At 55.8% G+C, this 26,560-nt stretch overlaps 1 protein-coding gene across 3 annotated transcripts; it reads right to left on the bottom strand.

Annotated features, from left to right (window-relative positions):
* Positions 1-15,492: 15,492 nt before the first annotated feature.
* MRGPRF (MAS related GPR family member F) lies at positions 15,493-25,312 on the bottom strand. Of its 3 annotated transcripts, none has more exons than XM_030918731.1 (3): positions 25,285-25,312; positions 20,942-21,045; positions 15,493-17,365 (listed from the first exon to the last, which is right to left on the bottom strand). In XM_030918731.1, the coding sequence occupies exons 2-3, from the start codon at positions 20,987-20,989 to the stop codon at positions 16,382-16,384; spliced, it is 1,032 nt and encodes a 343-aa protein (XP_030774591.1). In that variant the 5' UTR covers positions 20,990-21,045; positions 25,285-25,312; the 3' UTR covers positions 15,493-16,381. The 3 variants fall into 3 exon arrangements, with proteins under 3 accessions (XP_030774591.1, XP_010356736.1, XP_030774593.1); XM_010358434.2 differs by lacking the exon at positions 25,285-25,312 and adding an exon at positions 24,129-24,443; XM_030918733.1 differs by lacking the exon at positions 25,285-25,312 and adding an exon at positions 23,463-23,513.
* Positions 25,313-26,560: the final 1,248 nt, after the last annotated feature.

Raw genomic sequence — 26,560 nt, 5'->3', positions numbered from 1 at the left:
ACATTTTCATCCATGTTTATATCTGCAGTTGGCCCATAATTTCCCCTTCTGGTACTATCCTTGCCTATTTTTTATTTCAAAGCTAAAAGGTGACACTGGCTTTATAAAATGAGTTGGAGAGGTTACCCTTTTCCTCTGTCTTCCAGAACAATTTGTGTCCTGTAAGGATTATCTTTCTTTGAAGGTTTGGCAGAAGGTAAGACCATCTGGTCTGGTAATTTTTATGTAAGTGTGAGTGGACGTGCATGGCTTTAAAAAGAACTACAAATCCAATGTGTTTAATGTTTTCAGTTTACTCAGGCATTTAATTTCTTACTGAGTTGCAGTAGGCAACATTATTTTTCTAGAAAATTGTTCTTGCTTTTTGGTTTCACATTTATCAGTACAATATGCACAGTAGTTTCCTATATTCATTTAGAATTTTTACAACTTCACTATCTGCCAGTCTTTATTTGTGACTTCACTCCTGTTTTTGCTTGATCGGTTTGCCAGAAGATTGTTTTATGAGAACTATTTAAAAATAAAATCATCTCTGCTGTTTCTTTGCTTCCTATTTCCTTAATTTATGCTTTTATTTCTTTTTTCCATTTTCTTTGGATTTACACTGTGATTCTTTTTCAGCTTCCCTTGTTGAATGCTTATGTAATTAATTTTTAAATCTTCTCTTTTTGGTAACAGGTATTTAGGGCTATAAATGTACCACTAAGTATTTCTTTAGATGTTTCATAAATTTTGATATCGAGTGTTTTTATGGTTGTCTAAATAGCTTATAATTCAAAACTATTGTAAATATGAAATTTAAATGTCTGTAAGTTACTTAGAAATACATTTTGTAATGCATGAGTCTAGCTATCTTTTTGTTGTTAATATTGCAAGAAAGTCAGATAATGTGGTCGGTTTTTTGATATTTGTTGAGATGCATTTTGAAGCCTAATGGATGGTTAATTTCTATGTTTTTTCTATATCCATTTGACTATGTTTTTAAAATTATGCAATTTACATTATCTGTAGCTTTATTAATTTGTCTGCTATAAATATCAACCCATTATGACTGAGGTCTTGTCATTTTGTCTTCTACCTATTTTGAAACTTTGTTAAGTGACTACAAATCTAAGATTATTTGATAACACTGGGGAATCGTGTCCTTTATGTAGTGGTCCTCTTCATCCTTACTAATTTTTTTGTGTTTGAGACAGAGTCTCACTATGTTGCCCAGGCTCCAGTGCAGTGGCCATGATCTTGGCTCACTGCAAACTTTGCCTCCTGGGTTCAAGCGATTCTCCTGCCTTAGCCTCCCAAGTAGCTGGGATTGCAAGCATGTGTCCCCATGCTTGGCTAATCTTTGTATTTTTAGTAGAGATGGGGTTTTGCCATGTTGGCTAGGCTGGTCTTGAACTCCTGACCTCAAGTGATCTGCTCACCTCAGTCTCCCAAAGTGCTGGATTACAGGCGTGAGCCACCGCAACTGGCTCTTTTTTTATTATTATTTTTATTATTTTTTTATTTTTATGTTTGCAATTACTGGTTTCCTTCTACAGGGATATCATTACTTTTTCTTGTGGGAGCCCCACGTTGTCATAAAGGTTTTGCTACTCAGGCATTTGGCATTGGCCTCTGTGGATATTCAAAGGATTTCACAGGTCCTGGACCAGGTTTTTGATGGATTTCTTGGCTGGGAGATTTGGCATCATGCAAGTGGTAGTAAATTCAGATTCTACTGTCATTGGAAATGTCCCCTCAGGTTCAAAACAGATTTAAACATTTACCAAACTCATACTATGTGCCAGATACATACATACATATTTATAAAAACACACACACATATATAATAGTGCACACACATATGCACAGACATATACACATATTGCACATAGCATATATATATACACACACATACGTAGCACATATATACACATAGAACACATAGCTCTATACACAGCACACACACATATACACAGTAAACACACACACACGTATACCCATGTACACAGACACACAGAGCACATATATAACGCTGACCGCGACGGCCATGAACTCACAGTTGTGTGTAGGAAACACACAGTTAAAGGCAGTCCCATCCTACAGCTCAGGGTGTAACTAACAAGGTGAGGGACTCAGAGGGTAGGGGCAAGGAGGGACTCAGGTGGGAAGGGAGTTTGGGGGAGCCAGGTGAGGGAGCAGGGTGCTGGCTGCAGGAGAAGTGTGTGTGCACGTGGCTGGGCCCCAGGGTCAGACCTTTCCCAGGGGGGCTTGGGGACCTGTTGCCTGATCCCTCTCCAGCTTGTTGGGGAACCCCCCCCATCTAATGCCATGGAGCCTGGCCTCTGCCTCTGGGTCACCTGTGCACCAACATGGCTGCTGCAGGATGGCGCGGGTCTACTCTGTGCGGGTTCAGGGGTGTTTGTGCAGTGTTCTGTGGGGAAGGGAGACGCGGGGCCCCGCAACTCTGAGAGGGGAAGGTGCAGACTCATGCTGTTGTCCCACGGTCCTTGTACTTATACTTCAGATGGGTCTTCCCAGGCCATTGTCCCCCACCTGCCACCTTCCCCGTCCTCCACTCTGCTCTGGGTGCCTGGACGGGGTGGTGATGTCCAGTGGGGTTCAGAGGCCCTCAGGGCACCTGGCTTCCTCTTGGGGGTCACCAGGGAGCCCCTTGCAGACATTTCCCAAGGGCCAGCAGTGTGTCAGGGGCTATTCCAGGTACTGGGGTGCTGGAGAGAAAGAGACAGGCCCCGCCTTGCACCTGTGGATACCATCCTGCAGGAGAGACTGTCCCTGAGCAGGGACAGCAAGGTGGCTTCAGCCCGACACCTGTGAGGGTGCTGGCGAGAGCTGCTGGTGAGAGTTGCTGGTGAGAGCTGCTGGTGAGAGCTGTGATGGGGGCCTTTTTTTTTTTTTTGACACAGAGTCTTGCTCTGTCCCCAGGCTGGAGTGCAGTGACGCGATCTCAGCTCACTGCAACCTCCGCTTCCTGGGTTCAAGTGATTCTTCTGCCTCAACCTCCCAAGTAACTGGGATTACAGGCACAGGCCAACACGCCCAGCTAATTTTTGTATTTTTAGTAGAGACAGGGTTTCAGTATGGTGGCCAGGCTGGTCTTGAACTCCTGACCTCAGGTGATCCACCCACTTCGGCCTCCCAAAGTGCTGGGATTACAGGCGTGAGCCACCGCACCCGGCCTTGATGGGGGGCCTTTATGCGGAACCCTGATGGGTCACAGAGGGATGAGGGTTGGGGGGGCGGGGCATGCATTAGGGAGATGGCCCCAGAGGACCCCTCCCGGGGAAGACGCTCAGCTGCAGGGACCCCTGAGAGAGTGCAGGTGACATTCAAAGGCATGTGTGGTCATGGGTGGGGTAGGAGATCAGAGAAATGACAGGGAGGCTGATCTCTCCATGTGTTGGAACGATGTGATGGTGTGCTGTATTCGAGGATAGTGATTTAGTGGAGAGGGGACTCCTGATGCGTGGGAGAGGCCAATGATTTGGCTGCAGGAATGATTTCCTGGGGAGGGGGCGAGAGGAGAGGGGACCCAGCCTACAGTGGGGGGCTTGGCCAGCTAGGAGCTGGGACGTCACCAGGAGGAGGCGCAGAACCAGGCGTGGGTCAGCCAGGGACCTGAGGGGGGGAGGTGACGCTCCCTGGCATCCTCTTACTCCTTGATAGCAGGAGGGTATTGGGGCTGAGGAAACGAAGAGGGATTTGGGGTGGAGGGGCTGAGAGACAGGAGCCCTTATCCCACCCGAAGTAGAATAATGAGCTGTGACTATTTTCTAGTAAAAGCCAACACATAGGTGAAAACTGACCACATCAGTGGAGATGCCTGGCTTCTCTGCAGTGATGTGAGCTTCAGGGCGCAGGGGTGAGTGGGGAGGTGGAGGGTGGCGGAGAGTACGTGTCTCTGCCACCCCTGAATCAGGGGCTGGCACCCAGTGGTGCTCAATACATGTTTGTGGCTTGGCCCCTGGATTAAGCGCTCCGCAGCGTACTCCCTGAACTCCCGGCCCTCCTTCCCTCGTCTCTGCAGATGGAGTGAGTTCAGCCGGCCTGTCGGCTGGACGGGTGGGCACCGCATCTGAGTTGATCCCTCTGTCTGTCCACCCGGTCCCTAGTGAGAGCTGCACCGTTTTGTAAGGCCCCCGCCACTGCGCAGACCTTGGTGGAAGTGAAACATTCTACAGGGATTCGGGCCGTGAGAAACAGCCCTAATTTCATATTCTGCTGGGAGAAAGTGCAAGCAACACCCCCATGATCTTATCAATATCCTGCCAGGCAGCAAGCCTTACTGCCCAGACCCCTCCTGCCCATACCTGTAAGTACGCCAGCCTGTAAGTACCCCAGCCTGTAAGCGGTGGTGGGCTCTGGCATCAAGCTGGTCGCTGACCTCCACAGGTTTTTACGATATACCTGCATTTCCTGTAGAGCCTCCTCCTCCTCTCTTTCTCTCTCTCTCTCTCTGTCTCTGTCTCCCTCTGTGTCTTTCTTTAACCCTCACCTTCCCTTTAAAAAACCGAACACGAGTCCAGGCACAGTGGCCCACACCTGTGATCCCAGCACTTTGGGAGGCCGAGGTGGGCAGATCACAAGGTCAGGAGTTCGACACCAGCCTGGCCAATATGGTGAAGCCCCGTCTCTACTAAAAAATACAAAAATTAGCCAGGCGTGGTGGTGTGTGCCTATAATCCCAGCTACTTGGGAGACTGAGGCAGGAGAATCATTTGAATCCAGGAGGCAGAGGTTGCAGTGAGCCCAGATCACGCTATTGCACTCCAGCCTGGGCAAGAGACCGAGACTCCATCTCAAACAAAACAAAACAAAACAAAACAAAACCTAACACGTAGTACCATGCCTGCAGGTAGTAATGTTCAACAAAGACTTGCTGACGGATGAATGAGTGTGCAGACCAGCAGGTTATACTCTGGGCTGGTTCCTGTAGGGGGCTGAAAGGTGGCCCCTAAAGATATGTTGCAGAACCCGTGAATGTGACTTATTTGGAGGTAGGGTCTTTGCAGTTGTAATTGAGTTAAGGATCTTGAGATGAGACCATCCTGGATGATGCAGTTGGCCCCTAATCCCAGTCCTTATAAGAGACATACACAGGAGTCGCCTAGCAAGAAGGGGAGGCCTCATGAAGACACAGGCAGGGACTGGGTTTCTGCGACCACATCCCAGGAACGCCTGGAGCCACTAGAAACCAGAAGAGCAAGGAGGGGCTCTCTAGAGCCTCAGGGGGCGCAGGGCCCTGCTGACCCTGATTCTGGGTTTTTGGTCTCCCGACCATGAGAGAGAAGCTTTGTGCTTTAAGCTGCCTGGTCTGTGCAGCCACAGGAAACTCCTATGGCCCCTGACATGGGCATGCCCACCGCAGAGAGCAGAGTGCCTCACACCATTGCCACACACTGCTCATTGGGAGGTTGATCCTGGACTTGCGAGAGGGCAAGTTGAAGCCCACCCACAAGACACCTTCCCAGCTGAGCCCAGCACAGCAGGAACAACTGGGACCCGGCCCCAGGTGGCTCTGCTCTCAGCCTTCTCTTCCTAGGAAGGGTGCAGGGGTATCCAGGGCCAGCCAGGGGGCACCGTGCCCAGCACATCATGAGCACTCAGAGTTTATTGGCTGAGTGCCTGATGGACTGACGGACAGATGGACCCCTGGTGGGGCCCCAGACTGCTCAACCCTCATCCGGGTCACACGGTTCCTTGAGTGGCTCTGGGGCTCTGTTAGAGGTTCTGAGCTTGAGGCTTGCTCCCGATTCCCATCAGAGCCAAGAGAAGCCCCGATTTACGCGAACTCCTCCCCCCCAGCACTAATCAATGATGAACAAGACCTCGAGGAGATACTGCAGTGGGGGGAAGCGATCATTGCTCAGGCCGTGAATGGCCGCATGGCGTCAAGGGGTGTTTACGATGTTCTAGTGGGCTCAGCACTGCTTTGCTTGGCCACTGGACACATCAGAGACCAGGGAGACCCCCGGGAGGAGAGGCGTTAATAACAGCGATGGCCCCGGATCAGGACCCGTGGAAGTGAACATGCACAGTCCTGAGATGGAGCACCTCCTGAAATTTGGGGGTCTTGTTCTTATGACCAAAGTTATTCGTGTTTACTATAGAGCACATTGGAGATGCTGGTAGATACTCAAAATACCGAGAAAGAAAAGCTGCTCATAATCTCACCACCAGAGGTAATGACTTTGGGAAGAGGTTCCTCCAAGCGTTTCCTGTGTGTGAGCTTTCACGCTTCGGGGTCTGTTCGTGGCATGCTTTCAGTCCCCAGTTGCTGGGTTTAAAATATTTCAGATTTTTAAAGTATTTTCTTTTTTCTTTTGAGAGATGGAGTCTTACCCTGTCGCCCAGGCTGGAGTGCAGTGATGCAATCTCAGCTCAGTGCAGCCTCCGCCTCCCGGGTTCAAGTGATCCTCATGCCTCAGGCTCCCGAGTAGCTGGGATTACCAACGTCTGCCACCACCTGGCTAATTTTTGTATTTTTTGGAGAGACTGGGGTTTCACCATGTTGGCCAGGCTGGTCTCGAACTCCTGACCTCAGGTGATCCTCCTGCCGCAGCCTCCCAAAGTGCTGGGATTAAGGCGTGAGCCACCACGCCCGGCCTTTAAAAGTATTTTCTATTTCCATTGCCTTATGACCAATAACGGAGCCTGATTTTTAGAATGTGTTGAGGATTTGTTTGTGTGTGTGTGTGTGTGTGTGTGTGTGTGTGTGTGTGTGTGTGTGTCGGGGAAAGCACTAGGTTGGAAACTGTCCTCTCGTATTCAGTGTCAGGTAAGGTTTCTGATAGACAATGTCTCATGTTAACTTTTAGGATTCCTGTTCATTCCACTGAAGACACGGAAACATGTTCTTTCCCATGGCTAGTATGACATTGTCCCTTTCTCCTTGGGCCTTAAACATCTTTAACCATGACACAGATAAGATGCAAATACAGTCTTATTTTGAAAGGTTCCCATGCTAAAGAAGAAAGAAGGTCTGCCCCTGTCTTCCCCCCACCCCGGGTATCACCATAAATCCTTGAAGATTTTTTTTCTGTGCATTTACCTATAAATGTATGTTTTTTAACATAAATGAAAACACAGGGCCTGGTTGTCTCATAAGCTTGTTTTCTCAAAAACAAACTATGTCTGCTTGAATTTAACTTGTCTGACGCTTCTCCCTGCTCTGCTGTCACACTGAGGTGGCAGGTCCCAGGGTTGGTGACATGAGCTCATCCGCGCTTTGAATGTCTGTGAGGTGGGTTTCATTATCTCTGCTTTATCTGGGTTCAGAGAAGCTGAGATGCTTGCTGGGCTATCGGCCACCCTGACCAAGCAGGAACTCCCCCCCAGGTCCCACAGGTGCAAAGCATCGCTTCTGTCCCCCATGCTCTCCTGCCTTCACCCAGATTGCAAAAAACAGGCCTCTCACCTGTCCTGGATGCAGTGTGCGGTCCTTTGGCGAAGGTGGCAGGTGCCTGCCCACTGCAGCGCTGGAGGCTTCAGCAATCACCTAGGCCCAGGCCCCTGAGCCACTTGCCCTGTTCTGGCTCTGGCCCGAGCTGCCTGCTTCTCTCCCACTGGGCAGGGCTGCCCCCAAGCTCAGAGGAGCCTGTCCCCGGGATCCCCTGCTGGTCTTCGCTGGGTTCCCTCTGAGCAGAAGGCCCTCAGGTTCGGGCCTGAGGTATAAATGCAGGATGGGTGCCTGCCCCGCCTGCCAGGGCTCCGCAAGTGTGTGCCGCGGTGCTGGCCCAGAAGAGCCGGCTCAAGGCTAATGGACCTGAGCACAGCCCCCCGGGCCCCCACAGGAGACAGCTTGGCTGCAGTGAAATGTAGGATGAGGCCAGGGCCTTTGAGGAAAGGTGATACCTCCCTTCCTGAATGCCACCGGGGATGGCCGAGGAGACCTCACAGCATTAGTGAGACCCGCCGTGGGGGGTCCAGGTGAGGCCGTGGAGGACATGGGGGTTCTTGTGGGCTGGGAAAGGCTATTACAGCCACCCCCAACTGCCTGCCTGGGGAGACGCTCTGGCTAATGGACTCACTAAGGATGCCTGCGGAGGGATGGGGAGGAAGGAGAGCTGGGCCTGGAGCCCAGGATCCTATTTCCAGTTTGAGTTCCACTGCTTATGAGTTGGGGAACCACACCCTTCAGGTGACCTCTCTGAGCCTCAGAGTCCTCACCAAAATGCCTGTAGTCCCTCAGGGCCTCCCTCAATTCCTAGAAAGAAGGAGAGCTCACACACATGCCACACAGGCAGACGGTAGGGCAGGCCTTTCCCCACACCAGCCGAGGCCCCCTTCCTGCCTGGCGTGTGAAGAGTTCTGATGTGTCAGTCCCCCAAGGGCAGGATGGAGGCCGGCGTCTTACCCGTGTCCCCTGACCTGCCAGGGTACTGGCCTGGAGCAGGTGCTGGGTGGGCCGTACGGGTAGTGCAGCGGATGGCTGAGTCTCTAGGAGGGTCCTGGAGCTAGCATAGTGTTCATTCTCACTGCCCCGCCCTGCAGTGGAAAGAGGTATAGGCATGGGAGATGCTGGGCATCTGCTTTGAACAAATGTGCATGAGGAAAGAAAAAGCGAGGACCCCAGACATGGAGGCTGATCACAGAAGTGACTTGAGGCAACTGACTTGGGGACAGTCTTAGGGGCGTGGGTTGTGCTGACTGCAGTGACAGTGAGGACTTCCCTGGCCTCTTTATTCTATGTTTGCTATGCTGGAGCTATGGTGCCTGTCGCTTCTCCAGGAGGGGAGATCTTGCCTGAGAATGGGCCAAGACCCAAGGGACAAAGACAGACTGCTCAGAAAGACACAAGCTTCCAGAAGGTGGCAGTTCTCACATTTTTCATGCCTTCTGTGCCTAGAACATTGCCTGGCATGTAGAGATGCTCATATGTTTTGACTAATTGCTAGCTGATTGACAGAGTCCCCAGATCCAGGCATCTGGATCCAGCTGTTCTTGAAGCCCATCTTTGCCTGGACTTTTTAGCAATAGGAGCCAGTGCATTCTATGTGTGTGTGTGGGTGTGTGGGTGTGTGGGTGTGTGTGTTTCAATGGGGTTTCTGTCATTTGCAACAAAGATTCCTGACCAGTGGAGAAACCAATACCTGAAAGAGGCAAAGAGGCTTGTTGCAAATTACCTGCCTTTACCTGTGCAATGAATGGACCGGGTCCTGGTGGGATGACACCGTGAGGCTGGGAAAGTCCCGCAGTCTGCGTTGGGCCACGTGTGTCAGGAGGCAGCTCAGCTCTGCTTCCCCAGGCCTTTAAAGAACGTGTGACAGGCCGGGCGCGGTGGCTCAAGCCTGTAATCCCAGCACTTTGGGAGGCCGAGACGGGCGGATCACGAGGTCAGGAGATCGAGCCCATCCTGGCTAACACGGTGAAACCCCGTCTCTACTAAAAATACAAAAAACGAGCCGGGCGAGGTGGCGGCACCTGTAGTCCCAGCTACTCGGGAGGCTGAGGCAGGAGAATGGCGTGAACCCGGGAGGCGGAGCTTGCAGTGAGCTGAGATCTGGCCACTGCACTCCAGCCCAGGGCGACAGAGCAAGACTCCGTCTCAAAAAAAAAAAAAAAAAAAAAAAAAAAAAAAAAAAAGAACGTGTGACATCAGGAGTGGTCCCCACAGATATCTTATCTGAAGGCTCTCTCCGGGCTCTCTCTCTGAATCTGCTTTCAAACTCATGTGGTTGTTGACAGGGTTCGGTTCCTTGCTGGCTGCCAGGCTGGGAGCCTCTGTTTGTTGCTGGCTGTTAGCCAAAAGCTGCCTTCAGTGGCTTGCCATGGGGGCCTCTCCAATATGGCAGCTCACAACATGGCTTCAATGAAGCCAGCATGGGAGAGAGTCTGCTTGCAAGATGGAAGTCACAGTGCCGTGCAGCGTAATCAGCTTTGCTGTGTTCCATCGCTTAGAAGCAAGCCACTTAGTACAGCCCATACTCACAGGGAGGGGATGACACGAGGGTGAGGCGGCAGCGCTGGGGGCCGTCTTGGATTCTGGCTGCCACACCGGTGGGCTGATCGAGACCCACCCCCCTTACGCTGCTGGTTTCCTGTCCAGCACAGAATATGCTGCAGACCAACAAACATCGCGTGTTTTCGTTCTTTCCTTTTCCTTTCCAAGTAGGAATTTAAGAAAAAAAAGCTATTATTTCCTTTTTCCTTTCCGCTGTGTGTTGTGTGTCTGGGGAGTGACCATCATTTGGCCAAAGGGCACTGTTGTGGCCTGAAGGGGGTCTCCCCAAAATTTGTATGTTGAACCCCCAACCCCCTGTACCTTAGAATGTAATCATATTTGGAGAAAGGGTCTTTAAATGGTTAGTGAAGTTAAGATGAGGTCACCAGGATGGGCCCGAATCCAATCTGACTGCAGTCCTGATAAGAGGAGGTGAGGACACAAAGAGGCACAGAGGGACCACCCTGTGAGGACACAGGGAGAAGGTGGCCGTCTGCAAGCCAAGGAGAGAGGCCTCAAGAGGAACCGGCCCTGCCACACCTTGATTTTGGATTTCTGGACTCCAGGACTGAGAGAAAGTAAACTTCTGTTGTTTAAGTGCCCCCGCCAGTCTGTGGTATTGGTGAACTGGTGACAGCATCCACAGAAAGTACTACAAGTACCATTCAAAGAGGAGGTGTTTGTGGCTCTGACGGAGGGTGGCGTGAATAGCACCCAGGGCCTGGGCTCGGAGCTGGGGAGGCAGGCCCTGCAGCTGACTTTGGTCATCTCTCTTCTGTGGAGAAGGAAGACATTTTATGTTGGAAATCACACAGCCACAGGTTTTGGGTGGGAGCGTTTGAAAATCATAGGTAGGAAAGAAGTGGACACGTAGAGGGTGGACTGAGGGGTGGAACGTGGTCAACACCTGCTGTTTGCCTGCCAGTTATTTATTTATTTATTTATTTAGATAGATAGATAGATAGAGTCTTACTCTGTCGCCCAGGCTGGAGTGCAGTGGCGTGATCTCAGCTCACTGCAACCTCCGTCTCCCAGGTTCAAGCAATTCTCCTGCCTCAGCCTCCGGAGTAGCTGGGATTACAGGCGCATGCCATCACATCTGGCTAATTTTTGTATTTTAGTAGAGATGGGGTTTCGCCATATTGGCCAGGCTGGTCTCGAATTCCTGACCTTAAGTGATCCACCCACCTTGGCCTCTCAGAATACTGGGATTACAGATGTGAGCCACCACGCCCAGCCATGCCTGCCAGTTTTACCTCGGGTGCACCTCTTCCCCGTTTTCAGTCCACTGAGCTTAGGTGGGACGACTGTCACCCCCTGTACCCCATCCCTGCCTCCAGCTCCTAGGAGGGTGTGTGCCCCTGGCCTGGCCAGTGTGCTTAATATCAGGACTTCAGCTGGAATCCCCAGGAAGGGGGTGCTCTTTCTGCTGGGATTGCAGAATTTGTAGAAGATGAACTGAGAACTGCTGCTTACCTGCCATTTAGTTTTTCCATTGAGAATAAATGGAACATAGATCAAAGCAGGGATGAAAACAGGGAAAAGAGAAGTGGCCTAGCGAACATCATTTGTGGCCCTGGATCCAGCTGTGTCTGAAGCCAGAATCACTTCTGGAACTTTCTGGGTATGTGAGTCAGTAAACTCCCTTAAATACGCACATACCTCCCAGCTACCCCACATGCCAAAGCTAGATGAACCTGGAGTTTCTGTGACTTACACCCAGCACCCTGTCTGATACACTGTGAAAGTCTGCCTAGGACACTAATCTAGAGTGGCAGAAAAGCAGAGATGGATGGTCCACCCAGGTGGGGGCAGGGGTGTGCCCGAGGCTGGACGGCCGGCCCAGTGGTGCCAGGGAACTGTGGGGGGATGATGGAAACGCTTCTGCTGCAGGGATGGAAACCTTCTGATGGCATGGACACAGAAACGTTTGTCCAAGATAATTAAACTGTATATTAAATGGGTCAGTTTTATTTTATGTAAATTAGGTCTCAATTCAATTCATTAAAAAGACGTTTAAAAAAACCTGCCTGAGCGGGGGAGCCTCCTCTTCCATGCCAGGAAACTTGGCGCTGGCACTGTGACTCACCCGCGCAGAGTTTTCCATGAGTTTTGATTTTGTGAACTGTGCCCTGTTGTTTTCAAGTTCTCCAACTGTCAAGCCCCTACTGGCTTAAAAGGGAATGTTTTTGCACTTGCGCTCTCAGTGGTTTCGGTTTGGGAAGGTTCTCTGCAACGTGTTTGCCCCGCTTTTTGACCTTGCCACCAGCCCGTCAAAGGGCACATTTCCCAGGACTGGTCATCTCCCTGTATGCTGAAGGGCCGGACCATAGATGGACCCTCATTTCCTTGCCCTACCTTCTAGATGAGGCCCTGGTTCCTGCGGAGGAAGGATGGTCCTGGCTGAGGATTCCGAGTCAAGCTGTGCGGATGTGAAAAGATCCTGGGGACTTAAAAATCCTGGCATAAAATATAGAATTCAAGTTATCTGAAAACGACAATTGGCAGGGGATCCGGGAAGGCTGGGTGGATGCCAGAGAGGCGTTCCGTTTCCTTTTGTGAAGACGGGAGACAGAGATGGGAGAGGTGTCAGCGTTCAGGCCGTTTGCTGAGTGTCTGCTGAGTACCTCGTTCCCAGTCCCCACTTTGATTCAGACGCCTACAGCCTGAAACTGAGCTGTTTCCTCCACTGGTCTCCACAGAGTGTGGATGGGTCTCGATGGCCCATCTGGGTTATCCTAGGGCTGTGATGGGCATGTCCAGGCCACTCCGTGCATCTCCCCAGAACCCCAACTTCCAGTGCTTTGCAGACGGGAGATGGAAGGTCAGAGACCTGAGCCTCCAGGACAACAGGAAGGCCACTGTGGGGAATCCCTGGATGGTGATGTGGGCCTCCAGCCAGGGCCGTCCACCAGTGCGACTGACCTTGGATGAGAAACTCCATTCATGAGCCCCCACTTCCTCAGCTGAGGCTGACAGTATGGGCCGTGTAGCCCTGCATGGGCAGTCAACAGAAAACCTACATGCAGCTCTTGGCCAGCAGCCACTGCCCATAGTATGTCCCCAAACAGCGGATCAATGCTGGGAACAAACCACTCACAGGCACATCCCTTCTGCAGTGGCCACTCTGCTCCCTGCCCTGAACGCCCGACCAGGGCAATCAGGCATACTGACCGCCGCCCCATGCCACTGCACCAGCTCCTGGAGGTTGGTGCTGTAGCTGACTTATCCAAGGAAACTGAGGCACAGCAAGACGGAAGTCCCATGGCTCATAGGTGGCAGCCCTCTGCCTTCCTGAGACTTGCTCTTGACTTTCCACATTTGGCCTTGCTTATCCCTTGCATCATCTAAAAGAGCAGCTTATTTTTATGGAGATAGTGGGTGGCAGGAAGCACGGAAAAGTGGAGAGTTCTGCCCTGCCTGGTACCCCCATCCCTACCCCTTCACCCCACCCTTCCCACATACCACATGGCTGTTAGAAGTCAGCTTTGCAACCCCAGGGCAGCCCGGACACTCTGGTCCCACGCCCCACTCTCCATTCTGTGACTTGCTGTGGATCCTTTTCCCAGAGCTGTGGGATGGAAATCTCCCCCGCAGCCTCCGGCTCCTCCCAAGTCCACTTTAATAATTAAATACCAAAGGAAGGAGGAGGAAAGTGGTGGAGAGTGGGCAGTTCCCGCTCATCTAATCATCTGTGCAGTCTCCCTCCATTAGCACAGAGAATGAGGTGGTCCAGGGAGGTGCAGGAATCCTCCTGGGGCTTTGCGGGGGGATGGAGGGGAAGAAAGCTTGTTCCCTAGCAAGACTGCAAAGACCTGCACCTGCGAAGGGCCAGAGGTTGGGGGAGGCCCAACCTCTGCCCCTCCCGCCTTAGGATCCATCAGGGCAGATGCCTCCTCCTAGAGTCGGACCCAGCCTATTCCTGACCTCCAGGCCCTACTACTGGGTGAGGCTGTCCACTCGCTCACCGACCCTGGGCTCTGAGCTGTTGCAGCTGCACCCAGGCAGGGAGGCCCCTTCCTTCTAGGTCAGCAGCTCCCCACGAGGGCTCAGGGCTGGAGTCCTGGGGTGGGGACTCCTAAAGAAGAGGTGAATTCCCAGGAACTGGGATGCTCTGGGCCCTGAGGAAGAGCCAGGACCCCAGATGGCCCCCCAGCCGCCTTCAGGACAGGGACGTGCTGCTGCCCACTTGTGTAGCTAGGATGCCTGGGCTGGTGGGAGCTTTCGCCACCGGACCAGGTCCCAGCCCTGCTTCCTGGGGTGGGGTGTCTGCTCAGGGCGCCACCTGGCTTCTCTGAGTCCCTGGAAATGACCTGTTGGATGTGGTGGTCTCCAGCTCTGCTCTTCTGGGATCCTCTGACCAGTGTTGGGGAGGGCGGGACTTGTAGGATGACAGGGGTCTTTCTGGGCACGGGGAGGGAGCGGGTGGGGACATGCGACCTTCATCACCTAGAGGTCCTGGAACCACTACAACTGGGCCACACGAGATCCCCTCTTTTCATAGAATGGTGGCCTTGCTGAGAGGACCCGGCCAGGATTGTTAGAAAGGGTAGCGTGGAGGAGCAGTGGGCTGAGTGGGCAGGAGGGCAGTAGAGGTCAGGCTGGCTGGGCAGTGAACCATCAGGGACATAGACTTGGGGAGTCAGCCCACCAGGCTGGACCACTTCACCAGGGGCAGGCTGAGCAGGCTCCAGGGTCTGCAATTAGAAGGCCAGGTTCCAGGTGGTTGGGTGGCTGAGCCTGGCAGTACTGCCCATGCCTCTACCCATTCCCACCTGGAGCTGGGAGTTCGGAGTGCTGCCCGCCTGCCCACTCCTGGCTCTGCTCTGCTCTGCAGAGCCCAGCTCTGTCAGCCACGTTTCCTGACTGGGGGCGCCAATACCTCTGCCATGATCTCTCTCCATGGGACCATGGGGTGAGCAGGCTTGCCTTAAGGCTTGTCTCAAAGGAACCAGGGTCCTAGGCTGCACACCAGGAACCCAGGATGGGGCCCTTCTAGGGGCTGACCAGAGGCAAAAGGGCCAGACAGGTACCCTTCTAGCCTGGCCCTGGTTGGGCTGTCATCTAGGAGGCGCCCAGCCTATCGCTGGGCTGTAGAGAGGTGTCTGGGCACTGAGAGGCTGGCTCAGGGATCTCAGGACGGACAGGGGCATCCCGAACAGGGGCAACAGAAGGAGAGGCAGCAACCCACTCCATGGAGCCTCCGGTGGACACAGGCAGGATCAGGGCCTGGTGTGGAGGAGGTGAGAGCTGAGGCTCCCAGAGGCCATGGGGGCCTCTGAGCTGCGAAGAGGCAATGGGATATGCTGGCAGAGGACAGCCTGGCTGACCACAGCTCCCTCTGGCAGGGAGTGGACAAGCCACAGGAGCGGGAACATGGGTGTGTGCAGCCCCAGCCCCAGGAGGAGGCCTGAGAGCAGAGGAAAAGAGCAAAGTGTGCGGGAGAGCTGGCAGGGGGTGCTGCCTGTCCCAGGACTCTGTGCCCTTCCTTGGGCATCCTCACTGTGGGAAACAGAGACCCAGGTATGACCATGGGCATGAAGCCTTCCTGGCTGCAAGTTATGAAGTGTTTATTGATACACATTTTATTGTCTTTTATAAAACTTCCTTTGGCTACATTGGGCCACTGTGCACCATAATGCCAGTCCCCAGGTGGCCAGGGCGGAGCCAGTGTCCACTTTCGGGTGGGGGCTGGAGCCAAGAGGCTGTCCAGGAGCTGCCCAGTGGGTCCTCATGGCCTGCGGGATACCTTGAGTGCTCCCGGAGGCAGCCCAGGACTGGCCCCTCCCCAGAGTCAGAAAAGGCAGGTCAACGACCCAAGGCAGCCCAAGGTCCTTCCTGTCTCCAGCACCTTGACGTGACCAGAAATCTCCCCCATCAAAGTCACCAAATGACTTGACAGAGGGCAGGGAAGTTGTTTGCAGAAAGACTTAGCTACAAGGCATGTGAACCAGAACCTTCTTCCAGACACCATTTCCTTCGGATTTGTTCACCGATGCTGCCTTGAGAGGATCGACTCTCTGGAACAACCCCGAATGGCAGGGACGAGGCTGCTGGCTTGGTGCTGGCTGGGCCGTGGTCAAGGAGGGCTGACCCAAGAGGCAGACGTGGCTGGGCTGGATGACCACCTCCTCACATTTACCGACCAGCCTGGGGCAAGGCGGGGCCCCACCGCCTAGGGGCAACTTCTGTACAAAGGGTCTCTAGGGGAGCAGAATGGCTGGGGGAGCCGGGCAGGGGCCACAGCGTCTGTTTGCAGGTGGCTGCCCAGTCTTCCAGCCACCCATGGAGTCCCCAGCCCAGGGAGAAGGAGGCCCGAGGAGAGGAAACACATCTTTCTTCTCCTTTGTGGACTCAGAGGCAGGTGCCCATTCCTGTCCCAAGGCAAAGGGTCCCGGAGGCCGCTTCCTGCCCCTGCCTCCTCCAGGCGCTGGGCTCTCAGGAGGCGTTCCCCGGGGGGCACTGCATCTCCATGGTGACTGTGTTGGGCGTGCTGCCCCCGGCCTCTCCCAGCTCAGCGCCGTCCCGCAGGGCCCGCTGGAAGACCACCCTGAGCGGCTCCCACAGCCGCTGCGACTTGTCCCTCCCGGCCAGGAAGTAGACGACGGGTTTGGCGCTGCTGTTGATGCAGATGCACAGGTCGGTGACGTACTCGGGGAAGGGGGCCGGGATCTGGAAGACCCAGAAGAGGAACCAGTCGATCCCTAAGTAGATGGAGGACACCAGGAAGACGGAGACCATGGCCAGGATGACGTGGTTGAGCTTGGCAGAGCGCTGGCGCCGTCGGGCCCGGCACTCCATGTGCAGGATGAGGGCCAGGCAGGGCAGTACCATGAGCGGGCAGCAGAGCAGGAACAGGAGGATGCCCAGGAAGATGTCCATGTGCCTGCAGGCCGCACCAGGGGCCCCGCGGCCTAGGAACACGCAGAAGTAGTTGTGCAGGCAGGTGACCAGGAGGGACAGGACCCACAGCAGGGCGCACACCACGGCTGACAGGCGCTTGGGCCGCCGGCGCCAGTACCAGGAGGGGAAGATGACCGACGCGCAGCGCTCTGTGCTGACGGCCGGCAGGAGGCTCACCCCGGTGAGGAACATGCACAGCCCCAGAACTCGGCACACGCTGCGGGTATAGTCGGCAAACGCCCCCAGGAAGCCCCCTGTGTTCAGGATGGAGAACACCGCCTTGCTGAAGAGGTAGCCCACGTCGGCGCTGGCCAGGTGCAGGAAGTAGATGGAGAAGGGGTTCCTCTTGATGGAGAAGCCGAAAAACCAGAGGACCAGCCCGTTGCCCACCAGGCCACACAGGCAGAGGAGCAGGAAGATGTAGTTCATGACGGCCGGAGGCGGCAGCATCGTGATCTGCTCGATGGTCAGGAAGCCCCGGCTGTAGAGTTCCGGGGCTTCGCTCATGCCAGGGCACATCTGCGCAGGTGCAGAGGAGGACACATGTGATGCCGGCTGGTCCCCACCTGCAGATCTGCACCTGGGGCCTAGCGTGGGGGGGTCCCGATTAGGGACTTGGGGCAGGGAGGGGGTCTGTAGGGCAGTGGCTGTGGAGCAGGTAACTGGCTGCAACTCTATCCTCAAACACCCCGACCCCAACCCATGTGAACTCTCTGTCGCAGAGTCTCGAGCTAGCAGCACAGAATGATGCCTATAGGAGTGGGGGTAGCACCAGACAGTGCCCAGGAAGGGTGCCAGGCTGCCCACTGGTCAGAGTAGACTGTCCAAAAAACATCCAAGTCACACAAGAAAAAAATTGCAGAGCCTTTCTTTTTTTTTTTTTAGGAGTCTCACTCTGTCACCCAGGCTGGAGTGCAGTGGCGTGATCTCAGCTCACTGCAACCTCTGCCACCCAGGTTCAAGTGATTCTCCTGCCTCAGCCTCCTGAGTAGCTGGAACTACAGGTGCATGCCACCATGCCCGGCTAATTTTCGTATTTTCAGTAGAGACGGGGTTTCACCATGTTGGCCAGGCTGGTCTCAATCTCCTGACGTCAAGAGATCCACCTGCCTCAGCCTCCCAAAGTGCTGGGATTATAGGTGTGAGCCGCCACGCCCAGCCAAGCCTTTCCATTTTTAAGAAGATCAAAGAGACATGGCTCCTAAACACAGTGATAGAATCCTGGATTATATGCTGGATCTCAACTGCTGGAAAGGATATGGTTGGGATCACTGGGGAAATGTGAGTATGGACGGTGCAGAGATAGTGGTATTGCATCACTGTTTCAGCTTTTGAATGTGACGATGTACCGTGGATACGCACATTTTCACTATGTGGCTACAGGAACGTCCTTGTTCTTAGAATATACAGGCTATTTGGGCGTCAAGGGCTTGGTGTCTGCAATTTCCTTTCGTTTGTTTGTTTGTTTTTGAGACAGAGTCTCGCTCTGTCACCCAGGCTGGAGTGCAGTGGCGCAATCTTGGCTCACTACAGCCTCCGCCTCCCAGGTTCAAGCAATCCTCCTGCCTCAGGCTCCCGAATAGCTGGGATTACAGGCATGTGCCGCCACACCCAGCTAAGTTTTGTATTTTTAGTAGACATGGGGTTTCACCATGTTGGCCAGACTGGTCTCGATCTCTTGACCTCAAGTAATCTGCCTGCCTTGGCCTCCCAAAGTGCTGGGATTACAAGCGTGAGCCACCGGGCCCAGCCTTGCAATTTACGTTCAAATCGTTCTGGGAAAAAGTCTATCTGTCAAGAGATACAGAGAAAGCACTTGTGGTGAAGGGTTAACGATGGCTGAGCTGAGGTGAAGTATTGGTGGGTATTGTACTAGTCTTGCAAAATCTTGCAAGGTTTCAAAAAACACGAAACTATTTGAAGAAATATAATCACTTGGAAGTTACATTTAAAGAAAAAAAAAAACAACAAGTGGACCTCAGCCTTCCCCGAAGCCGGACCCTGTCCTCTAGTGGATGAGAGGTGGCTCCCTGATGAGCCAGGGTTACCCTTGGGGTTTCCAGATTGTGGGAAAGTCCAGGGGGTCCCTGGAGTGGGGGAGAGGCAGCAGCTATTTATCAAGCTGCAGGGAAGCATTTCAATACTTTAACCGTTGGTGTGGCTATAAGAGTGCATCCCAGCTGAGTATCTGTCCTGCCCTCAAGGTCTAGGTTTCTGTATAAATGCATGCAGGTGGGCCAGGTACAAGGAATAGGTGAGAGGGGGCACAGTGGCAAACCCGAGAGTCCCTATCTAGAGTGAAGCGGGCGGCCTGCTGTGCTCCAGCCGGTGGGGGCAAGGGGTTGGGTGGGCTGGAGTGGCTGATGGTCCTCCCCCGCTCCCTGAAGAGAAGCCTGAACTGTAGACTGGAATGTGAAATACCCGATCTTTAAACGTTAACATTTAAACATGCTGTGCGCGCCAAACAACCCATCTATCTACAGGCTGGCTGCAGTTCTCAGGCGGTCCCCTCCGACCTCTCCTCCCAGAGGCAAAGGCTGCCTGCCTGGAGAACGGTCACTCCCCTTCCCATATCCAGCATCTCCCCCACAAGGCTGGCTTCTGTTCCCACTGCTCAGGGCTCCCTAACAAAACAAAAGATAAGGTTATGAAGGCAGGATCCATTCTGCCACCTTCAGATGACTCCCAGCTCTGGCAGAAAGCTGGGTCCTGAGAGACTGTTCTCTGGGTTGGACACCCTGTTGCAAAGGGAGGAACCTCCCAGCCTGCTCAGGTCAAGGGGAGCCTGAAAACAGGACTGGAGGCGTTAGCAAAACTCTGGGGAGACTGTGAGGTCAGGGCAAGCACTGTAAGGGGGCCCTGCTCCCTTCCTGCCATTCTCTAAATACATTTATCGACTCAACCTCTCTGCCGGTCTGTTCGCCCCAAATCCCACTCCTTAGCTTCTCTTTCCTGTGGGTGACCTGGACACTCTTCTGGATTAGGGAACTAAACCATAGGATCTGGTGCCCAAACAGGCCCAAGAGGACCAGCTCAGGCGCTGGGAAAGAGCTGGGCTTCAGGGGGCTGGATGGAGGCGGTCAGCTTACTCAGTGCCTCTTGCACACATGCATGCTGGAAAAAGTCTGCAATCCCCTCCTCGGAGTCAGAGGGGGAGGCCGGGTGAGTCACTGGGCGTGTAGCTGCCGTGACCAGCCACATACCGCCTTGTAAAATGCCTGCTCTGGAGCCCGGCCCCACCCCGAGCTCTGCCTTTGCACTGGGAGTTTCTGCAGACTGCCCCACCCCACCCACCAGTCCAACCTCTGCCTCCTGCGGCCGCCACTCCTCAGCGGTCACTACAGGGAGGAGGGAGAGGGCCCAAGGGTGTGGGGCCGAGATCCCGGGGGCTGGGCTGGAGTCCCCACTCTGCTCCTGACCTAGGGGCTGATCCCAGTCAAGTTACTACCTGGGTGTAAGCCTCAGTTTCCTCAAATGCAGAAGAGGATGGATAGGGGTTCAAAAGATCCTTCCAAGTTGAGAGCGAAGGAAATCCCAGACTTTTCAAGGGACTCACAGAAGTAGGGGACTAGGCTGGCTGAGGGTAGGAGGAGGGTCAGCCTGGAGGGGTTGTCAGAGTCTCAGGGTGGGTGACTCATGACTAATGGACCCTGGCCTGGGGCAACACTCTCGGGGTGGCCCAGGACCCGCAAGGCTCCACGGAGCACATGACATCAGGGCCATCTTGGAGTCAGCGTCCCAAGCGTCCTGGCCCGCCTGGATGTAGCAAGTAGCTGACTGCCCCACCTCTGCAGGGAAGAGATGAAACAAGACCTTGCAAGGATGCTACAAGGCGACCCCAGGGTCAGCACAGTGAAGGACCTTGAGGGTGTCCAGTCCTGGTGCTTGCCTCACTGATGAGGACAGGAGGGTAGGAGGGTCCAGGGAACTGGTGCCCAGCCACATAGCCCAGAGGAGCCCACTGCTCACTGTGGGTCCAGAGCTGGAGAGTGGGGCTAGGAATTGGGGGATAGGGGAGGAGATGCTGGGCTGGGTCTATCCCTCCCACCCACACCCATCTGGGCAGGACCAGGGCCCTTCACCTGTGGCACTTGCCTTGTTCCTGTTGCCGGGATGGGCGTCCCAGGAGCAGTTTCCAGCCATCTCCAGGCCTGGCGCGTCTGGGTCCCTGCTGGCAGCTCACCAGTCTGCACACCCACCTGGCAGAAGCCCAGAGAGAGGGTGGACGAGGGCAGCAGGGACCCCTCCCGTTCCTGGACCCCCATGCCTAGGCCCCCAAGGCCTGTGGCTCTCAGCTGTCACCTTAGAGGAAAGGCCCCCACTCCCTCAGAGGCAGGGGCGTTGTGAGACTGTCCTGGTGAGATTCTGGAGGTCACCCCTGGGGCACGGCCCCCTCCTGCCTGTGGACTCCGTGTCAGCCCCACTGCAGCTCACTGGAAAAGAAGCCCTCTCCTTTTCCTCTTCTTGTGAGAGTTCTGGAGCCAGGCTGCTTTTGCAGACATACATTTATTTACCCACACACATTTTTGGGGCACTTCCTTTGTACCCTGCCTGGTGTGGGACAGGGGTTTCCCAGCAATTGGTCCCAGAAGGAGGAGCAGGGGAAGAGGGAAGAGGGATCATTTCTGGCAGGGGGGACCTGCTGGAGGAGCAGGACTCTGGCTGAGCCGGTGTTTGCAACATGCTAAGGCACCTGGCCTTTCCCCTACATGTGCCTGGGAGGCAAGACAGCCAGGTCATCAGCATCACTGTCACCACCACTTACCCTGCCAGCCGGCCTACACCCATCATCTGGTTTGGTCCTCATGACCAGCTATGTGCCAGGTATCCTCATGCCCCTTTGATGGAGGCTCCTGAGCTTAGAGAGCGAGGTCACCTGCCCAAAGGCACACCCATAGCCATGCCATGCCCTGCAGCTTTGCAGATTTGTGTCTGGAGCTGCTGGCCTAAGGAGGGGAAGCTGCACCCACCCTAGCGCTGCCAATGGAGGCCTGGGGAGGGGGGCGACCCTGCTAGAGGCCGGTCCACCTTGGCCGGCCAGATCTCATGGGTCTGCCTGCCTTGGGTCCTCTGGAACTGATCCCTGTCCCCCAACCTGAGCTTCCCCCTTGGAGGAAGCTTCTCCCCGTGGAGCCCTGTCCCCCTTCCCCGCAGGGAAGCACCTATTACTCCCTGCTGTACTGGGGGGGAAACTGAGGCTGTGAGCGGAGAACGGACTTGCTGGGCACAGCTCGGGTCGCAGGCTGCCGGGCCCCTCCTCTCCCAAGGGAAGAGCTAGGCAGCCCGCTCTGCTCAACTCCCGGGAAATTCTTTCCTCTGTGCCGCGCGGGTCCGCCCGGCCTCAGCCAGCCACGCGCCCCCGCCCGCCGCCCGCTCCTCCCGCCTGGGGGCGGGCCGTGCCCCTTGCCTCCGCGCCCACCATTGGCTGGAAGAGGTGGCCGTCTGCGCGTGTGGCCCGCCCTGGGCCTCTTTAACCCTTGGCCTCCCGGAGCCCCATGTGGCGCAAGTGCAGCCCCAGGGGCCGCTCGCAAGACCCGTCCCACCCAGTGGCCTGGGTCCCCTCGGCCCCGCGCAGCCGGACCGCGCCGCTCTGGGCCTTCAAGGGGCGTTTGCGGGCACCTGTGCCTGGCCTACGGGTGACTCAGCCTGGGGTCTTCGGGGTGCCCCATGTGCCGGAGTGAGCCAGTGCATTGTGATGTGTGTGCAGTGGGCTTGCAGATAGCTGGTGCTGTGACCTGTGTGTCTTTAGTCTCCCTCCTTGGACTCCAGTTGGGCCACTATGCCATTGCCACAGACAGGCCCTACCTTCTCCACACTCTGGGGCCTGTCCGAACTTTCCTGCCCTGCAATCCCAGACCTACCACCTGCCCTCCTCCTTCCGGGCGCCTGGTAAGAGCCCCCCAAGCTCTCTCCATTGCCCCTACTCTTTCTGGTGGTCCTTCTGGACACCCGCCGCCCCAGGTCTGGGCCCCCAGCCTTGTTTCCAGGGATGTCCTGACTCACAGGAGCCTCACCCATTCACCCTGGCCAGGCTAGACCCCAGCCACGCCAACTAGTGCCCCAAAGGCAGTGGGCTCGGGCCCCCCACGCTGCCGCTGGGCATGCAGTGGGGCCCCCAGCTCCCCTCTCTACCATCTGCTTCCCCCCATTATGTGGGTGTCCTGTGCGCTTGTCCTTGTCCTGCCAGGGACAACCTGAAAAGCAATTTCACTCATGCACAGAAAGATGTAGAAGCCAGTGGACCCCAGATGGGCCATATTAAAGGACATGTGTGTGACACGTGTATGGGGCGAGCGTGTGAGTGCATGTGTACGTGTGTTCCTCCGGGTGGGATCTGGGCTATGACAGAACTAGTTTCTACTGAAGCTGACCCAAAAAGCTGCCAGCGCAGCTCACACCTGACCCTCCCCTCAGAGCAAGCCCAAGGGTGGCCTGGCCACCTGTCAGCCTCCTGCAGCCTTGCCCACAGGAAGCTCCTCCTCTCCCTTCACCCCTACCCCACCATGACCCAGCCCCGACGAGCTGGGACTGTCCCAGCCCCTTTCCTTAGCCCCTTGGGCTGCCATCAGAGGGGCCTGTCTCGCTCCCCGAGGCACAGAGCCTCTGTTTTCCTCACTCCAGGCCTGGAGTCCCCTGCTCAACAGCTTGGATTGAAGAGGCTTCTCTGGGGGGACGGAGACCTTGCAGATCATTCCAGGAACCGCCTCCATCCAAGGCCAACAGCTTCATCAGGCCGCTGGCCTGGGAGAAGGTGGGACTGCAGCTCCAACATCCTGTGGCTGCCCACACGAACCTCCCGTGTGCACCCCAGGGCTGAGAGCAGGGAGAGCCATCTCCCTGTGTGTGGGACACTGCCTGCTGGGTGTTCTCTTCCAGCCCCTCTAGAATGCATGCTTGAATGGCCAGTGAGGTTGGGGGAGGGACCAAGGGGGAGTCCTCATCCCCAGCAGCACAGAGCAGGAGCTGGACAGTGGGGCTGGGGGTGAGGCCAGCTAGGAGGGGTCAGGTCCTGCCACAGGAGGGGGACTTTTAAAGTTCCTCCATGGCCCTGGAACCTGGAGCCTCAGGAGTTGCAGGGGAGCTTCTCCAGTGGGTGACAGCCTCTCTGGAGTCTCAGGGCTCTCTGCCTGGGGCTTTAGGATTTCTGGGAGCTGCCTGCCCCGACAACGTCCACCTCTCTGCCCCGACGGTGCCCGCGTCATTTTCCTTCCCTGCCTGGCCCTCACCCTGCAGCCCCGGTTGCTGGAACACCCTCCCCTGGACCCTGGGCCCCTGGAGCTACCTGCAGCTGTCCTGATCCGCAGAGGCCTCCTTTTGTGGAGGGCTCTTCCTGTGACTCCCGCCTCCGGCCGACCGACCCACCGGGGCAGCAGGCCAGCGCCGAGCACGGCCCGGAGCCTCGGAAAATGCGAGCTCAGAGTAGAGCCCTCGCCTGCTGGAAGAGATGGCTTTGGAAGCAGAACCCGCCCCAAACCCAATTCCTGGCCCGGCAGGAGGGGGAGGGGAGGGGAGTAGGAGGAGGGGCTGAGCAGGGATGAGGCTTCAGGAAGGAATGCCCCGCTCAGGAGCCCCCCCAGAGCCCCACCGGGAACTCATCTCTCCGCCTGGTGACGTCACGTTGGCCCCGAGCACTGCCGCCCGAGTCCAGCTGTTCATCTCTCTCACATTCTGCTGCTCGGCAAGGCTGTCCAGGAGAGGGAGCACCGGCTGTACACTTGCCTGGCGCCTTTGGTGTGCCCCCAGTGGGCATTTCGGGGCAGGCTGGCCCAGGAGGGGCTAGGCCCCACCCCGTTGTTTTAATTTACTCAGGGCTGATACAGAGCGGTGGGGGTCAGCAGGGCGAGGGCTCCATGGAGGGACAGCGCAGAATTGGCGGAGGTGGGCAGCACCGCCCAAGCGGCACCCCTTCCCCCTCCCACCCCAGACTCGGCATGGGCCCCCTGGGGGCTTATGGAACCAGGAATTCCCTTTTCCCCAGCCCTAATAGCAATCAGATGGCGCAAGTGGAAAATCACGGCGCTCGGCGAGCAAGCTGGAAATTGGCGGGCTGTGGTGCCTGGTGCCTGTGCTGCTCTGCAGGAGGATGAGTCAGGCCCCCTTCCCCATTCAGCCCCTGGAGGGGGGAGTCCTGGAATGCGTTCATGCCTGGGGCACTGAGCATTGGTAGGGGTGGGGGTGCAAAGTGGGGGCTGCAGGGGCCAGCAGGGTGGCCAGGAGGAGGGGGTGATGAGAGGGCTCCCCTTTGGCCCTGGGCCAACTTTCTCAGGGTCCAGGAAGCCTGAGGGAATTCTGAGCTTTCCCAGCAGGAGCGTAGTGCCCAGACTGGGAGAGGTGTGCCTCTGTGGGCATCTTGAAGGGAAACGAGAAGCAGAGCTGCCTCTGCACCTGCGCTGGGAGCTGCCTGCCTCCTGCTTGTCCTGCCCACGTGCAAACCTCACCATGGAAGAGGGAGTCTCGCACTGCTCCCCGCATGACCCAGCTGGCCTCCTGGGGTCTGTTTTTCAGGGATGGGCTGAGGAGGGACTCTCGGATCCTGGAGGCTCACGGGCCATGCCTGAGGCTGAGAGAGAGGCTGGAGGCAGCAGGCAGTGTGGTGACCCGTCCCCTCTTCTCCAGGGCAGCCAGCTGGGGCCCAGCTGGAACGCTTGTTTACATGGGGAGGCCGGGGGAGGTTGAATCCCCGCGAGTTCCAAGTGTAATTGCATTTGGACACTTAAAAGGAATTGTGTGAAGTGGGCAGAGGCTCTTAAGTCCACCACCTTATTTGGTATGGAAATTTGTTTCTCTCAAAATAAGCGAGAGGCGCTTGTAAACGGGAAGGTCGTCCTGGCCTGGGTTTGTGGAGTCCCCTTACCGTGGGCTTGGTGTGTCCAGCTGCTCTGACGCAGTACCGCAGACCGGGGGCTTATCGGTGCAGGCGTTTGCTTCCCATGGCTCCGGGGGCTGGAAGGCCAAGATCGAGGCACCCACAGATTCAGCGTCTGGTGAGGACCCAGCCTCTCACTGCGTCCCCGTGTGGTGACCCCTTTCTGGCAGGCGAGGAAGCTGGCTGGGGCCTCTTTCAGTGGGGCATTAATGCCATTATGAGGTCTCACCTTCATAACCTGCTCTTCTCCCAAACGCCCCACCTCACACTGGAAATCAGATGTCAACATATGAATTCAGGGCAGTGGGGCAGCGGGGCAGGGGGCAGGGGGTGGGGCCACAAACTTGCAGTCTGCAGCAGCCACCCTGGGGGGTCTCTCCCCACCCTCCGGGGGAGTGGTGGGGTGTGTGTGGGGGTACCCGGAGGTCCAGTGCAAGGAGTTCCCGTGCTGCCTCCCAGCTTGGGTGACCTGGACAGTTTCCTTCCCACCGGGACCTTGGTTTCCTCAGCTGTCAGATGGGAAAGGGTAATGACCCACAGGGTTACAGCAAGGAGAGATCGGACGCCAGGATCGGACGCCGGCAGGAAGAACTCTTCGTGCACCTCAGCAACGCCGCTCCCTGCTCCAGGCGTCCTGCTGGTGCCATTCCCTCCCAGCGAGGCTCAGGGCTCTGGCTGACGCTGAGAATGGGGTATGGCCCCTGCTCGTCCAGCCTTCACTTTCTAAACAGCCACCACTTGCCGTCAGGAGTCCTCCCCTGCCCTTCCCAGTAGAACTTTGTTTTTAATCATCCTCTGCCAAGGGCCTCACGGTCCTACGCCTCTCCCCATGTCCCCTCCTGAGTTTG

Source organism: Rhinopithecus roxellana, chromosome 15, assembly GCF_007565055.1.
Source record: "Rhinopithecus roxellana isolate Shanxi Qingling chromosome 15, ASM756505v1, whole genome shotgun sequence".
NCBI classification, from domain to species: domain Eukaryota; kingdom Metazoa; phylum Chordata; class Mammalia; order Primates; family Cercopithecidae; genus Rhinopithecus; species Rhinopithecus roxellana.
This window is presented reverse-complemented; position numbering and strand designations above follow the sequence as displayed.

Excerpts from the sequence above, each read along its gene's own strand:
- MRGPRF (XM_030918731.1), bottom strand. The coding sequence starts at position 20,989 with ATGGCTGGAAACTGCTCCTGGGACGCCCATCCCGGCAACAGGAACAAG. Across the intron at positions 17,366-20,941 it reads ATCCCGGCAACAGGAACAAG|ATGTGCCCTGGCATGAGCGA; the intron begins GCAAGTGCCACA and ends GCACCTGCGCAG.